The sequence below is a fragment of the Eumetopias jubatus genome, unplaced genomic scaffold, assembly GCF_037043125.1.
Source record: "Eumetopias jubatus isolate StellerSeaLion01/CBP00866 unplaced genomic scaffold, mEumJub1_p1.0 scaffold_5, whole genome shotgun sequence".
Taxonomy (NCBI): Eukaryota; Metazoa; Chordata; class Mammalia; order Carnivora; family Otariidae; genus Eumetopias; species Eumetopias jubatus.
Genome location: NW_028274811.1, coordinates 128,718,987 through 128,732,707, shown reverse-complemented (window position 1 = coordinate 128,732,707; position 13,721 = coordinate 128,718,987). Strand labels below are relative to the sequence as shown.

The 13,721-nt window shown below is 45.1% G+C and overlaps 1 protein-coding gene and 1 pseudogene across 2 annotated transcripts in view; both read right to left on the bottom strand.

Moving 5' to 3' along the window:
- The window catches only part of MTMR12 (myotubularin related protein 12), a 68,423-nt gene that overhangs the window by 18,490 nt on the left and 36,212 nt on the right, over positions 1-13,721 (bottom strand). For both annotated transcript variants that reach the window (XM_028097954.2, XM_088023528.1), the window contains exons 7-8: positions 13,277-13,406; positions 6,099-6,174 (exon numbers count right to left, since the gene is read on the bottom strand). In XM_028097954.2, the coding sequence (XP_027953755.1) occupies positions 6,099-6,174; positions 13,277-13,406 (206 nt within the window). The remainder of the gene's footprint in view (positions 1-6,098; positions 6,175-13,276; positions 13,407-13,721) is intronic.
- LOC114204893 (E3 ubiquitin-protein ligase RNF220 pseudogene) lies at positions 1,100-3,876 on the bottom strand (annotated as a pseudogene).

Below are 13,721 nucleotides of genomic sequence, written 5' to 3'. Positions count from 1 at the left end.
AACAAAAAGCTGGTTTTCTCTTATTGTGATATGTATAATTTCTGTCTGGTGTCTTAGTATAAATGTCTTGACAACAGACAAGAATCACTGCTCGTTAATCCTGTTTAACTTTTAAAAGGGAGAGGAAAAATTATTCATTATTTGATACAGCTTATCTTTTTTGTTGTTGTTTATATTGGTTTAACCCATGTCAAATGTAGTTTACAAAGGGAAAGGACAAGTACCTTTGTATAGAATATACAGACACAGCATCACACCGCGGGGCCCATGTGGGAGGGGTGCGGGAGACCACTTTCCCTGGGAACAGCAGTTCTAATCCCAGGAATGGCTCTTGACAGAAGGCTGGACAGCCAGGAGCACACTCATCCAGCCCCAATCTCAGCCCCTGCTTTAGCTCGGTTCCCATTTCCTGTGTCTCCCCCCTCCCCCAACTCCTTATAAAGAGCCCCAGGAGCCAAGACGAAGGAGAGGATCGTGTCCCTTGGGGCATGTGGCCCATGTCTGGGGGAAGAAATATACACCACTGAACAGCAAGCACATGGGAGAGGAAAAGGGATACCATGGGAGAGAGAGAGGCAGGCACCCTGAGAGGTGGATGGGCCGAGCCCCCAGCCACCCCTGAAGGGGGCACTGCTTCCAGGTGTTCTTAAAAAAAGAAGAAAATCTTACAACCAAAGGGGAGGGGATGGAGTGGAGGGTGAGGAGTTGTCCCATTTACACACAACATTGTAAACATACACAGCCTATATTACATATGCTTCAGTCTGGTGTTTGCATGTCTGTCTGTCCGTCTGTCAGTCTGGGGGCTGGATCTCAGGAGCCTTGCCCCACTACTCCCCCCCACCTCCACCTCCTTGCCCCACCTTGGGGACAGAACCTGGAACAGGTATGGTCCCCAGTCTTGGTGGCAGCCAGCAGGCAGGGCCTGGGCCTCAGCCTCCACTCTGGCTCCAGAGTCCTGTGTGTGTATATGTGTGTGCGCGCGCGCATGTATGTACACAGGGAACCTGTGTGCAAGTATGTACAAGGGGGGGAGGGTCACCTCACAGAGGCAGGCAGGTGAGGCTGCTCGAGGCGCAGCCCACCAGGGGTGGCTAGCTCACAAGTAGATTCTCCGCAGGTCTCCGGGCGCCGTGATGGCGTTGCACTGAGGGCAGAGCTTCTTGGCACCCAGGGTCTGCACCCAGCACTCCTCGCAGTGCATATGCCAACACTGGATGGACGTTAGGGGCATCGAGGAGGAATCCATACAGATGAGGCATCTGTAACGGTCCCCATGGGATAGCTGCCGTTCAAGTTCCCTGATCCGAGCCTTCAGGAACTCAAATGTGGTCACAGCTGAATCTTCGTGATTTTCTCGATGTCACTATTCTTGAAGGTCTTCTGCATGGCCTCCTGCTTGCTACTCTCCCCGCTGCTGGTAGATGGCATCTCGTCATTGGCCCATTTAGAAAACTCAGGCGTGATGCGTGTGTTGGGAGGGCCGCCATTTAGGACTGCCTCTCTCTCCTTGGCTTTACCAGGCTCCTTGCCTGTGCAGGGGATGACGTCAGCCTCCGTGTATTGCGGCTTCCCATACTCCAGAGTGTCATCCCCATCCACATCCAGGTCAGCGTCGCTGTCCAGATTCTCTTTGCCACTGCACATGACGAAGCCAGAGCCTCAGAAACCACCTTCCAGGAGAGTGATGGCCCGTATCTGCTTCTGCCTGCACCACTCATACTCCTCAAAGTGGTTGCTGTTTTCATGCTCAATGTCCACGGCATCATCCTCGGCCATGCAGGAGCCTTCCCTCTGCCCTTCATCTTGCTTCCTCCATTTCATTTTCCCAATTCGAGCATTCAGTTGGGTCTGCCGGTTGGCTCGCACTCGCAGGAAGGTTTCCTCCCTCCCTCTGGCCCCCCTGCTCCGCTGGCCGCTCCGGGCCCTCGGCACAGCCGCCGGGGGACGCTCTAACGTGACCCCATGGCCGCCGCACGGTGCCGCCCCAACCCTGGTCTCCGGTGCTCTGGGCCCTGCGGCCGCCCGGCCAACAAGGGTGCCAATGCAGGTGGATTCCCCCCGGCTGCCCCGCGGCGGCGGCGGCCATGTTGGCCCTTAAGGTTATCTTTCTTAACAGAGCCCAAGACAGAACTTTAGGGGAACATCTACAACTGGATGCTAGAAAGCAGCGTTAAGAAGGAAGAAACTATTAAAGAGGTCAGAGGGCCCAGAAAGCACAGTGTGTCCAAAGCAAGACAAGAATTTAGACACAAAAAAGGTCAAGACCCTAATCAGTGTCAAACCTGCAGTGCTGGTATGGGGGAGTGCTGGTACTGGGTGGGGGGTGGGCAGTGCTGGTATGGGCAAAGGGGATGCACAAGGCCCGCTGACTACTTCTGGAGGGTCCGTCGCAGAGTAGGGGGTAAAAGTCACAGTGCAAGAAGAAATGAGAGAGTCAAGGAAGGAAAATTAGTACAGAGTCTTTAAAGATGTTTGTCAGTACTGGGAGGGAGAACAAGACAGTAGCTTAACTCTTAACGAGGGGCTTCTTCAGGTCAGGGGAGGCTTGAGTGTGCCTTCAGGTAGAGCGGAACACCAGGAAAGATCCACGGGGAGGGGGGAAGGCTGATGGAAGCAGGCTCCTGACAAAGCAAGGGCAGATGAGATCAAGAGCCAGGCAGCTGTTTAGATTCAGGAGAAGGAAACAAGAGCACAGAGAAAAACCAACAGGAGGTGAAGGGGAAAGCCGAGGGAGGTCTTGTCGAGGGTTGTCCACAATCCCACAGAAGTAGGGGAAATATTGTCTCTCGGTGTAAAAATTAAGAATGGAATTACAAACTTAAAGAGAATGAAAAAATGGCTTATACCAGCCCTAGGAAAGAATGATACAGGATCCAAAAGGAGTTAAACAACAGATTGCTGAGCAGAAGAAAGGCCCAACTGAGGCAAGGTGACATATGGCTTTTCCATAACCCATTCAGTAACACTCTGCTGTTTGGTTTGAATAATCTTTAGCAATGTTCACTAGCCCCACAGCCAAAAAAGATCAATACTCAGGGGCTGGAGAACAGCAGAGGGTAGAGGAGGCCAAGGTCGCTAGAATGGCCGTAAGGATATGACTGAACCTACAAATGATGCAGGTCTTCACTGAAAATAAGTAAAGGCAAGAATAAACACACTAGCTGAAAAGTCAGGGTAAAAAAAAGGCACGGAGATATGGAAATGTTCTGGAACTGGAAAGTGGTAATGGTTGCACAACATTGTAAATACAATAAATGCCACTAGTGGTAAATTTTATGTTATGGGTATGGAGAGCTCTGTGTTCCCTGGGTAAATGTGTCAATTCCATCTTGTGTAATATTTTAATGTTGTCCATTCATGGAAATTCCACTAACAACTTTCAGGACAGATCTAAAAAAAGTGAGAACACCTTCCTAACTGTTTCTACCAAGAAGTTATGTTGCTGGCTCCCCACTCAGATCTCATCAGAATATTTTCTACTTCTCTGCCTCAAGGCCTAGCTAGAACACAGTATCGAAATTTCAACGCTGGATGGAAAGGCAGCCCACTCGCACATGTGTAGACCATTCATCTTTATTTCTTCCCACAGAGCTCACCCTCTTTTCCTCAATTCATCTCTGAAAGGTTAAAGAATGAAGACCCTCATTTTCATTGTTTGAAAACAGTGATTCTCAAAATGTAGTCTATAGATGGGGGGGTTCCCCAAGACCCTTTCAGGTGGCCTGAGAATAATACTAAGAGTTAACTTGTCCTCTTCACCGTGCTGACATCTGCACGGAGGGTGCCAAAGCCCTGGTGGGTAAAAGTGCGGGTGCCTTTGGACCACTCAAGGCACCGCTCCCAGATGGCACTGGTCACCACTGTATTCTTCATAGCCACATGCTCGCAGAAAAAAGAAATTGTTCTACTTGAGAATGTCCTTAATGCAGACGAAAAATTACTAGTTTTATTAATCTTGGCCATTACAGATTGATATTTAATATTAACAAGCTTTATAATTGACGTGATGGAGTGGGAAATAAGCACTGAAATACACTGCATGTCTTGAGTGCTGCTACACTAGCTGCTCTCTTCATGGAATTCAAAGAATGAGTGAGAGTCAAACACTGGGTGTTCAGACTTTGGTATGTGGCAGGTGTTCATCCTCAAAACAAAACAAAAAATGAAGTGACCCTATCACTTCAAGGAAAACAACTGACAAATTGTTGTAAATGATAAAAATTGAAGTTTCATGCAAAAATTAGAACTGTGGAAAACTAATCTCTGCCTCTACCTAGACAGCTTCCCAAAACATACAGATTTTTCTGATGAGACAAGGGTGATGTTAATGAGTGTGATTTTTATATAAGGAAACATACTACTATAACCCCGTGAACCAACACTTTCCAAAAGACCACTATAAAAGGTCATAAAATCATGCATGTTTTGGGGCACCTGGGTGGCTCAGTCGTTAAGCATCTGCCTTCGGCTTAGGTCATGATCTCAGGGTTCTGGGATCGAGCCCCGCATCGGGCTCCCTGCTCAGCGGGAAGCCTGCTTCTCCCTCTCCCACTCCCCCTGCTCGTGTTCCCTCTCTCGCTGTCAAATAAGTAAATAAAATCTTTAAAAAAAAAATCATGCATGTTTTAAGATCTATTCCAAGTACAAGACAGACCCCCATGGATTTTAATTTAGCAAAGAATGAAAAATTCATTGATTAGGTTTTCAGATTCCTTATTGCAATTAACCTTGATGAAACCACCACTTCTCATTTTTTTTGGTGCACCATCAAAGAATAATATTCTGAATTATCGGAAAAGGTGAATAACTATTCCTCCCTTTCCCAAATATGGATCTGTGTGAGGATGGATTTTCTTCCCGTACTTCAACCAAACCCTAACATACAACAGACCGAATCAAAGAGGTAGATTTAAGAATCCAGTGGTCTTCATTTTTAAAAATGTACAACACTGCTATTCTATGTTTTTGTTTTGAACAATAGCTATTTTTCACAAAAATATGCTATTTACACTAACGTGGTAAGCTTATTGCTAAAATAAACTAAAATTTTTTGTTTTTCCATATGGCAAATATCAAACAATATAATCCACATAAAAAAAGTCTTTGAAATTCTCAATAACCTTTTAGAGTATAGAGTGTTGAGATCAGAAAGTATAAGAACCTCTGCTCTCAAGCAAAGGTTACAAACTAATGGGACATGAGCCAACTCTAGCCCAAAGACCTGTTTTTTAAACATCTGAATCAACTGCATACATTTAGAAATTGGGGAAAGTCACAACTCACATAAAAATCCCTATCTCTGGCTTCTCCTGAGAAATCAGGATATCTGGCAAGACCAGGCCCATATTCCACATGGCACAAACCGGCTGGCAGAGAAAAGCAGCCTCCCCCTTAACTCAGGTGGATGGTCTCTGGTTCACTGCAAGGGCCAAGCTCATTACCTGCCCTGCCTACAATGGGACCTACATGTGACCCTTATTAAACATCTTGCCTCCCATCCAGGAGTGACCTTTTTCGTGAACAAGCCATGGGCACAGTACAGCATTTATTTGTAATTCTCATTCCTTACTAAATTCCCTGAAGGCTTGGCAACTCCCAACCACCAATTAGAAACTGGAGTAACTGCCAGAGCCTTGCTTTCTTTGATTAGTAACACATTAAATATGGCTCCCATCCCAGTCTATTCTGTGAAAACTAAGTAAACTCTCTATGTTGTCTCTGGGAGAAAAAATGGCCACACGCACTCAAAAATTAATAGTGGGGCCAAAAAGAATCTTAAACCCTACTACCCTTCGAGCGGGGGACTCAGCCTCAAAATGATTTCAGGTGCAAAATCAGGCTGGCTTTCAACACTAGGCAGATCTGTAATCCTCTTCAATCTCTACGATGTTTCTGCTAAAAACTCTACTGCATCTGTGAAAACTTCAGAGCTGTCCCAGGGAGCCTCATGTCTGAGAGACTCTTTTAGTGAGCCCCTGAGATATTTCTGGATCCCTTTTGGACGGAGGACCAAAGCCAAGGGCTTTAAATAGAATAATCTGCCAGAATGGGCTGATGAGCAACCCATGGCTATTAGGGTTTCCAGATGTACTCACTGGTATGCCACGACCCTGAAAGCATCGCACGTCCTCTTCAGGAAGAGGGGTGGGGACAACAAAGTATGCTGGCAATCTAGAAGAAAGAGATGTCATCAGTTTTAGTACTGGAGTAAGTCATTAAATATGAAGGCTCAACTTTAATGAAGTGAGGAAGCAAAACACAGTAGTAAGGACACGAACCTTATTTCCCTCTTAAGAAGAACCAGTGCAGACGAACTATCTCCAGCCAAATCAGCCGGGACTCTCGGTTCAAATCCTAGCTCTTCCTCTGATTCTGTGTGACCCTAAGTAAGCTACCCCACTTCTCTGGGTCTGTTTCCTCATCCATGAAATGAGGGGACTGGAATATATGATACCTACAAGTATATGAATTTCAAAATTGGGAGTGCTCTTTCTCATCACATAGGGGCAATTAAGCACCCATGTTTTCAGTCAGTTAATATAAAAACCAGTAATTACAATGACTGCTGCCTAGACATTTTATCAAGCATTCTGACAAGAAACATTTAACTGCTTCCTGTAGACCAGACTTAAATTCCTTAATACAATTATTCATTTTACCCTGACAACTCTATGAGGTATGTACTATTATTCCATTTCACAGCTAGAGAAACTGAGCACCACTAAGGCCCTTCACAGATTATACAGCTAGTAAGCATTAGTAGAGCTATGACCTGAACCCAACCAGTATGGCTTCAGTTTCTGTATGAGAAAATTTAGGTTCTAAAAATGACCTGTTAAGTGGTAGGAAGTGGGAAAGTTAGGTTTTCAGAGTTGCAAAGATCAAGAGATATACAGAGACACCACCTCTTCCTCTAGTTAGCAAATGCAGGTTTCTATTAATAAGAAACCTGCTAAGTTGAATCACTGTGGAGCTGGAAAACCCTTTCACTCAAAGAGCTTGATATAAAGCCTCAAGGGAAGTAAGAAGGTGTCTATGGTGTAAGAACTACAATGGAAAAAAATGGATGGTACCTGTATGCATGCTGCATGTTTGAAGTCAGTCCTGTAAGTATCAGGTGATGGGACAGATGGACTTTCTAAGTTGAACAGGTTGGAATTTGAATGTGATCAAGTCCCTAGATCTAATAAATCCCTAGGGAATGGAGCACCATTTTAAACACCAGCAAAATCCAGATTATAGGCAACAATCAGAAAATAGCCTGGTTTCTTCAAATAAATTGCAAGAAAACAAATGGTGGGAAGCTCTACAGATTAAGAGACTTGAGAAACCTATCAATCAATTGCAAGATAATCAATATCACTGAGTCTTCATTAATGATAAAATGGATAAAAAGATGAAAAATTGTTCTAAAAATTTATAAAAACAATGGGGAAATTTTTGAACACTGACTTATGTTACTGAATGATACTGAGGATTTTAATGCTAAATTTGAAAAGCGTGATAATGGTTTTTTTTATTTTTTATTGTTATGTTAATCACCATATATTACATCATTAGTTTTTGATGTAGGGTTCCATGATTCATTGGCATGATAATGGTTTTATGGTTATATTTATAAAAAGAGTTCTTAATTGTTAGAGATGTATACCGAAAAATTCATGAATGAAATGTGATGAGGTCTGGAATTTATTTCAAAATAATCCAAGGGAAGCACAGAGAAAATAGGATTAGGCATGAGTTAATAATTGTTGAAGGGGGGCTGATGGGTAAAAGGGAATCTATCATAGTCTCTTTTATACTGCTTGAAATTTTCCATTAAAAAAAATCTTAAAGGTAATTAAAAAGAAAAAAACCTCTCATTATATTTTAACGTAGGACCAGGTTTGAAAAACACTGGTCAAGGACAAGATACTTCAAACCATCAAAATTGTTTTAATGCATAGGTGGTAAGGTATCCCTTCTTCAGGTGTTATCACTGACGTAAACAAACAAACCCTCCCCAAAAAATCTCTTCACATATCAATGAACTCAGGCTGCCCATTAAAATCACACGGGAAGATTAAAAACCTCCCTACGTCCAGGCTCCCCCCACAGAACTATTAAGTATATCAGAAGCTTGAAGAAAAAAATCCGAAGCTCAAGAGCTCCCCAGTGTACAAGGAGGATGACAGCTGTTGTTCTAGAAGATTCTGCTACTCCAAGTATGCAGCAGCATCACTTGGACAGCACATTTCTCCAGCTCAACCTCGGACCCACTGAATCAGAATCTGCATGTTAATCCCTGGATGACCGTGGAAGTAGCGCTGCGCCAGCAACACACCAACAGACCACAGTTTCTCCGCCTTCACAGGAGAGCTACCTGCGGGTTTGGGTTAGCCCTGAGTCTCAGCTCATTCTGCAGAGCTGGGGCCACAAGGTTTTTTAAAGATTTGCATGTCTTCCCCTTCTAGTACTAGTGAGGTTGAATTTTTTACCATGTTGGTTAGCCAGTTAATTTTCTCTTATAAAGAATCTTCCATCAAAGGGGGGGAAAATGTCAGAACCAAGTGTATTAGCATATGCAGCATGAATTGGCTCCAGAAAGGAGGCTGCACAGAGATGGACAGCTCTGCACCAGTGAGAGGAGTCTGAGATGTCCTCTCTTGTCCCAGCAAACTACTAGGAGGTTCCACAGGCTCTCTGCTGTGAGGCTCCCAATGTCCACAAACAGCTAACCCTCCCTCCTTGGAGAGCAGTCATTCTACTCATCAGGATGAGCTTCCAAACACAAAGTCAACGGCCTTTCCAACTACAGGACGACTTTATTATTGAAGGAATAATAAAGGCTAGGCCTTCGTTAGGGTGAGGAAACCCTCAGAGGGACAACAGCAGGCCAGCAATGTCTTCCTGGGGCAGCATCAGTTCACAGGCCTGTGTGACACACGCCCATAGGGTAATGGACCTTCTGATACCTTGACAGGGAGGCAGGATGGCAGAAAAAAGGCTTTTCAGGAGAGGGAAGACAGGTACTGGAATAGCCAGCTCTGACCTGGGGAGAAGATGAAGTAGACGCTCAGTTTCCTATTATCCAAACTGACTGGAGTGCCCGCTAAGCACTGGAGGAAGGGCTTTCATTACTTTACTCATTCTGGTTCCTATTTCTTGATGCCTCTTAAAACCAGGAACTAGGGGCGCCTGGGTGGCTCAGTCGGCTAAGTGACTGCCTTCAGCTCAGGTCATGATCCTGGGGTCTTGCGATCGAGCCCCGGGTCCAGCTCCCTGCTCGGCGGAGAGCCTGCTTCTCCCTCTCCACCGCCCCCCAACCCCCCCCACCGCCTGCCACTCTGCCTACTTGTGCTCTCTGTCAAATAAATAAATAAAATTAAAAAAAAAAAAAAAAACCAAACCAAAAAAACCAGGCACTATACTTGGTACTGAGGATATAATGATGAAAAAAAAAAAAGGGTCCTTGATTCTCCAGAGTTGACAGGTTGCAGAAACAAACATTTCCAAATGGTGACACAGATAAAAATAAACTCACAATCATAGGAAGTGCTGTGAGGAGAGGCATGAGCACAAAGAAAGCTCTCACTGAGACCTGACCTAGTCTTGGGCAGGCTCCCTACTAAAGTAACACCTGAGCTAAGATCTGACAAGTAAGATGGAAACAACTACCCTTGTGCTGCTAAAAAGCAAAAGGAGCATCCCAGACAGGAGACCACACAGGCAAGGCCTATGGTAGGGGGTCAGTATGGTCAGAGGAAGGTAGAGGGGGGAGTCAGGCAGGAGTCAAACCATGAAAGGCCTTGTAGATACAGAGAATGGATGCTGGGGGACCAGAGTGGGTGGTGGAGACCATGTAGGCAGCACCACAGTGGTCCAGGTGAGAAACAAAGCACAACTTGCCCTGTATCTTCTCCACAGGGCAGAAAAGGGTAGGGGATTGTATGTACGGCTAGGGCCGTCCCAGGGATATGTGTTTGCGCTGAGTGCTCCCAGAACTAAAATCTTGCCAAAGCCCCATTTTCCCTGCTAACCACTAATTAAAAGCTTCCTTCCCATGGGCACCTGGGTAAAGCTGAGTCAGTTGGGCATCTGATTCTTAGTTTCAGCTCGGGTCATGATCCAATGGGTCCTGGGATCGAGCCCCACTTCAGGCTCCACACTCAGTGGAGTGTCTGCTCAAAGATTCTCTCCCCCTCACAGACTCACTCACACTTGTGCTCTCTCTGAAATAAATAAACCTTTAAAACCTTCCTCCCCACCTGCCTTTTCTACCAGGTATATTTTTGATGCTGACAACTAAATAAATACCAATGAATTTAATCAGTATGTGACAGGATTTTTTAAAAACAATTCTCGGGGGTGCCCGGGTGGCTCAGATGTTAAGCATCTGCCTTCGGCTCAGGTCATGGTCCCAGTGGACCTGGGATCGAGCCCCGCGTCGGGCTCCCTGCTCCGCGGGAAGCCTGCTTCTCCCTCTCCCCACTCCCCCTGCTTGTGTTCCCTCTCTCGCTGTGTCTCTCTCTAATAAATAAAATTTTTTAAAAAATAAAAACAATTATCGGAATGGGGACGCCTTCTATCAGCGTCAACATATTACAAACTATCACCTCCTAGGTGCAGGGGTTTCTAACCTCTTTCTGAGCAAGAGCTAGCTTTCCGTTTTCAAGCCCTGTGACTGGAAAGAGCGGGGAGGAGGAGAAGGGCAGGAATGGGGCCGTGACATTTGCTCTGCAGGTCCCTCCCCACTGTCATTCCGGGTTGTGCTGTCAGGAGAGCTAAGTTTATAAATGTTTGAGATTGGGGAGGCCTGGGTGGCTCCGTTGGTTAAGCACCTGCCTTTGGTTCAGGTCATGATCCCAGGGTCCTGGGATCAAGCCCTACATCGGGATCAAGCCCTGCATTGGGCTTCTTGCTCAATGGGGAGTCTGCTTCTCCCTCTCCCTCTGCCTGCCGCTCCCCCTGGCTTGTGCTCTGTCAAATAAATAAATAAAATCTCTTTTAAAAAGAAATATCGGTTAAGCATCTGCCTTCGGCTCAGGTCATGATCCCAGGGTCCTGGGATCGAGCCCCGTATCAGGCTCCCTGCTCAGCGGGGAGCCTGCTTCTCCCTCTCCCTCTGCCTGCCTCTCTGCCTACTTGTGCTCTCTGTATCTCTCTGCCAAATAAATACATTAAAAAAACTTAAAAAAAAAAAAAGAAATACAAATTTTATGAAATTGCTAGCAGGATATTGAAGAGTATGTTCCAAAATGAGAAGATTCAAGCTTCTAAAAAAGAATTATGCAGGGGTGCCTGGGTAGCGCAGTCAGTTAAGCATCCAACTCTTGGTTTTGGCTCAGGTCATGATCTCAGGGTTGTGAGATCAAGCCTTGCGTCAGGCTCAGCGCTCTGTGGGGAGTCTGCTTGAGATTCTCCCTTTCCCTCTGCTTCTCCTGCTTGTGCACGTGCGCACTCTCTCTCAAATAAATCTTTTTTAAAAAAGTATTATGCAGAGTCAGCCTTTAAAAATGTAGGTCAGGGGCGCCTGGGTGGCTCAGATGGTTAAGCATCTGCCTTTGGCTCAGGTCATGATCCCAGAGTCCTAGAATCAAGATCAAGCCCCACATCCGGCTCCCTGCTTGGCGAGGAACCTGCTTCTCCCTCTCCCTCTACTGTTCCCCCTGCTTGTGCTCTCTCACTCTCTGTCAAATAAATACATATTTTTTTAAATAAAATAAAAATAAAAAAATGTAGGTCAGATCACATCATGCCTCTGCCTTTTCCTCACTGCACGATAAATGCTGAAAGCCTCCTCCCCTTCACCATCCAAACACCTCCCTCTGCCCCGACCTCACCCCCTACTACTCTGTCCCTTGATGGCTCCTCACCAGCCCCTGGGCTCCTTGCTGTTCCCTCACAGAAGCCAGACAACACTCCACCTCAGGGTCTTTGCCTCTACCGTCCCCTGTGCCCGACCAACCCTCCCCACCAACACTTCCAGCACTCCCTAGCCCCTGTGATCTATTTTTCTCCATAGCACTTACTACCTTTTAATACTCTCTGATCACTCATTTATTCTATCATTGTTTTCCTCCCACTAGTGTGAAAGTTCCAGGACGGCAGGAATTTTTAGGCTCTTTGTTTACTGCTGTATCTCTAGTAGCCAGGACACTTCCTGGTGCACAGTGGCCACTCAAAGATTTTTTTTAAAGATTTACCCATTTATTTGAGAGAGAGAAAGAGTGTGCACACAGGGGGAAGGAGAGAGAGGGAGGGAGAGAGAGAAGCAGGCTCCCCACTGAGCAGAGACTGATGCGGGGCTCAATCCCACAACCCCAAGACCATGACCTGAGCCAAAACCAAGAGTCGCACGCCTAACCAACTGTGCCACCCAGGTGCCCTGCCAAAGATTTTTATTGAATAAATGAAGTGCTAAGTAAAAGGAAAGCAAATATACAATATAAATTCAAAAATGCCTCTAATAGTTTTACACTTAGACTCTACATACAATGGGAAAAAAAAGACACAAATTCACTTTTGAATGTTTTAAGGGACATCTTAAGGGTTTCTTAAGCACAGTACCAACATGGAAAACGTGGACCCCTCCTACGCTGCTGATGGGAGTGTAAATGGTACAGCCACTGGGGAAAACAGTCTGGCAGTTCCTCAGACAGTTAAACAGAGTTATCATATGACCCAGCAATTCTATCCTAGGAATACATACACACACACACACACACACACACACACACACACACACACCTAGGCATACACACACACACACACACACAGAGAACTGGAAACCTAAAACCTTGTAAACAAATGTTCATAGCAGCATTATTCATGATAGCCTATCAACTGATGAATGGATAAATAAAATGTGGTCTATCCATACCATGGAATATTATTCAGCAATAAAAAAGAATGGAATGCTGCTACATGCTACAACATGGATGAGCCTTGACAACATTATGCTAAGTGAAGAAGCCAAGCATAAAGACCACTTATTATCAGATTCCATTTATATGAAATCTTGAGACTAAGCAAACTATGGAGACAGAAAGTAGATTAGAGGTTGCCTAAGGCTGGGGGTGCTGAGGGCACATGGGGAGCAACTACTAAGCGGGGTATGAGGTTTCTTCTGAGGCTGATGAAAACATTCTAAAATTGACTGTGGTGATGGTTGCACAACCCTGTGAATAGATTTCAAAATACTGTGTACCTCAAATGTGTGAATTGTATGGCATGTGAATTCAATCTCAATAAAGCCATTAAAAAAAAAAAAAGCAGAGCACTGAATGCTTACCTTTCACCAACTTTATAGCCTTCATTGACACTCACTGCTTTGTACTTGACATTGCCTTTGGTCCGTTCCAATTCCCAACACCAGTCCTTAAGTGTGTCAAACATTACCGTATGGTTCTTGGGATCGGTGGCTAACAAAACAAATTTAAAAAGAAAGTCTTGTCATGAAGTACAGGTATTTTAATGACGTGAAAGTGGATCCGTAAGCCCCAATTTTGTTCATTAAGCCCATTTTTATCCAAGCACAGCAAGTTCACTGCTTAATCCTAACCTTGTTCCTTTTTTTTTGTCATTAACTCAAAATTATGATGAAGGGTCTGTCTTTTTATACTGGAGGAAAGGAGGTGTTCTTGTTCCACTCCTTGCAAAAGTAATTTATAGCTCCATTTTCAGTCATCTGACCATGAGATAATTTATATAACATGAAAGATCCTGTGAAACACTAG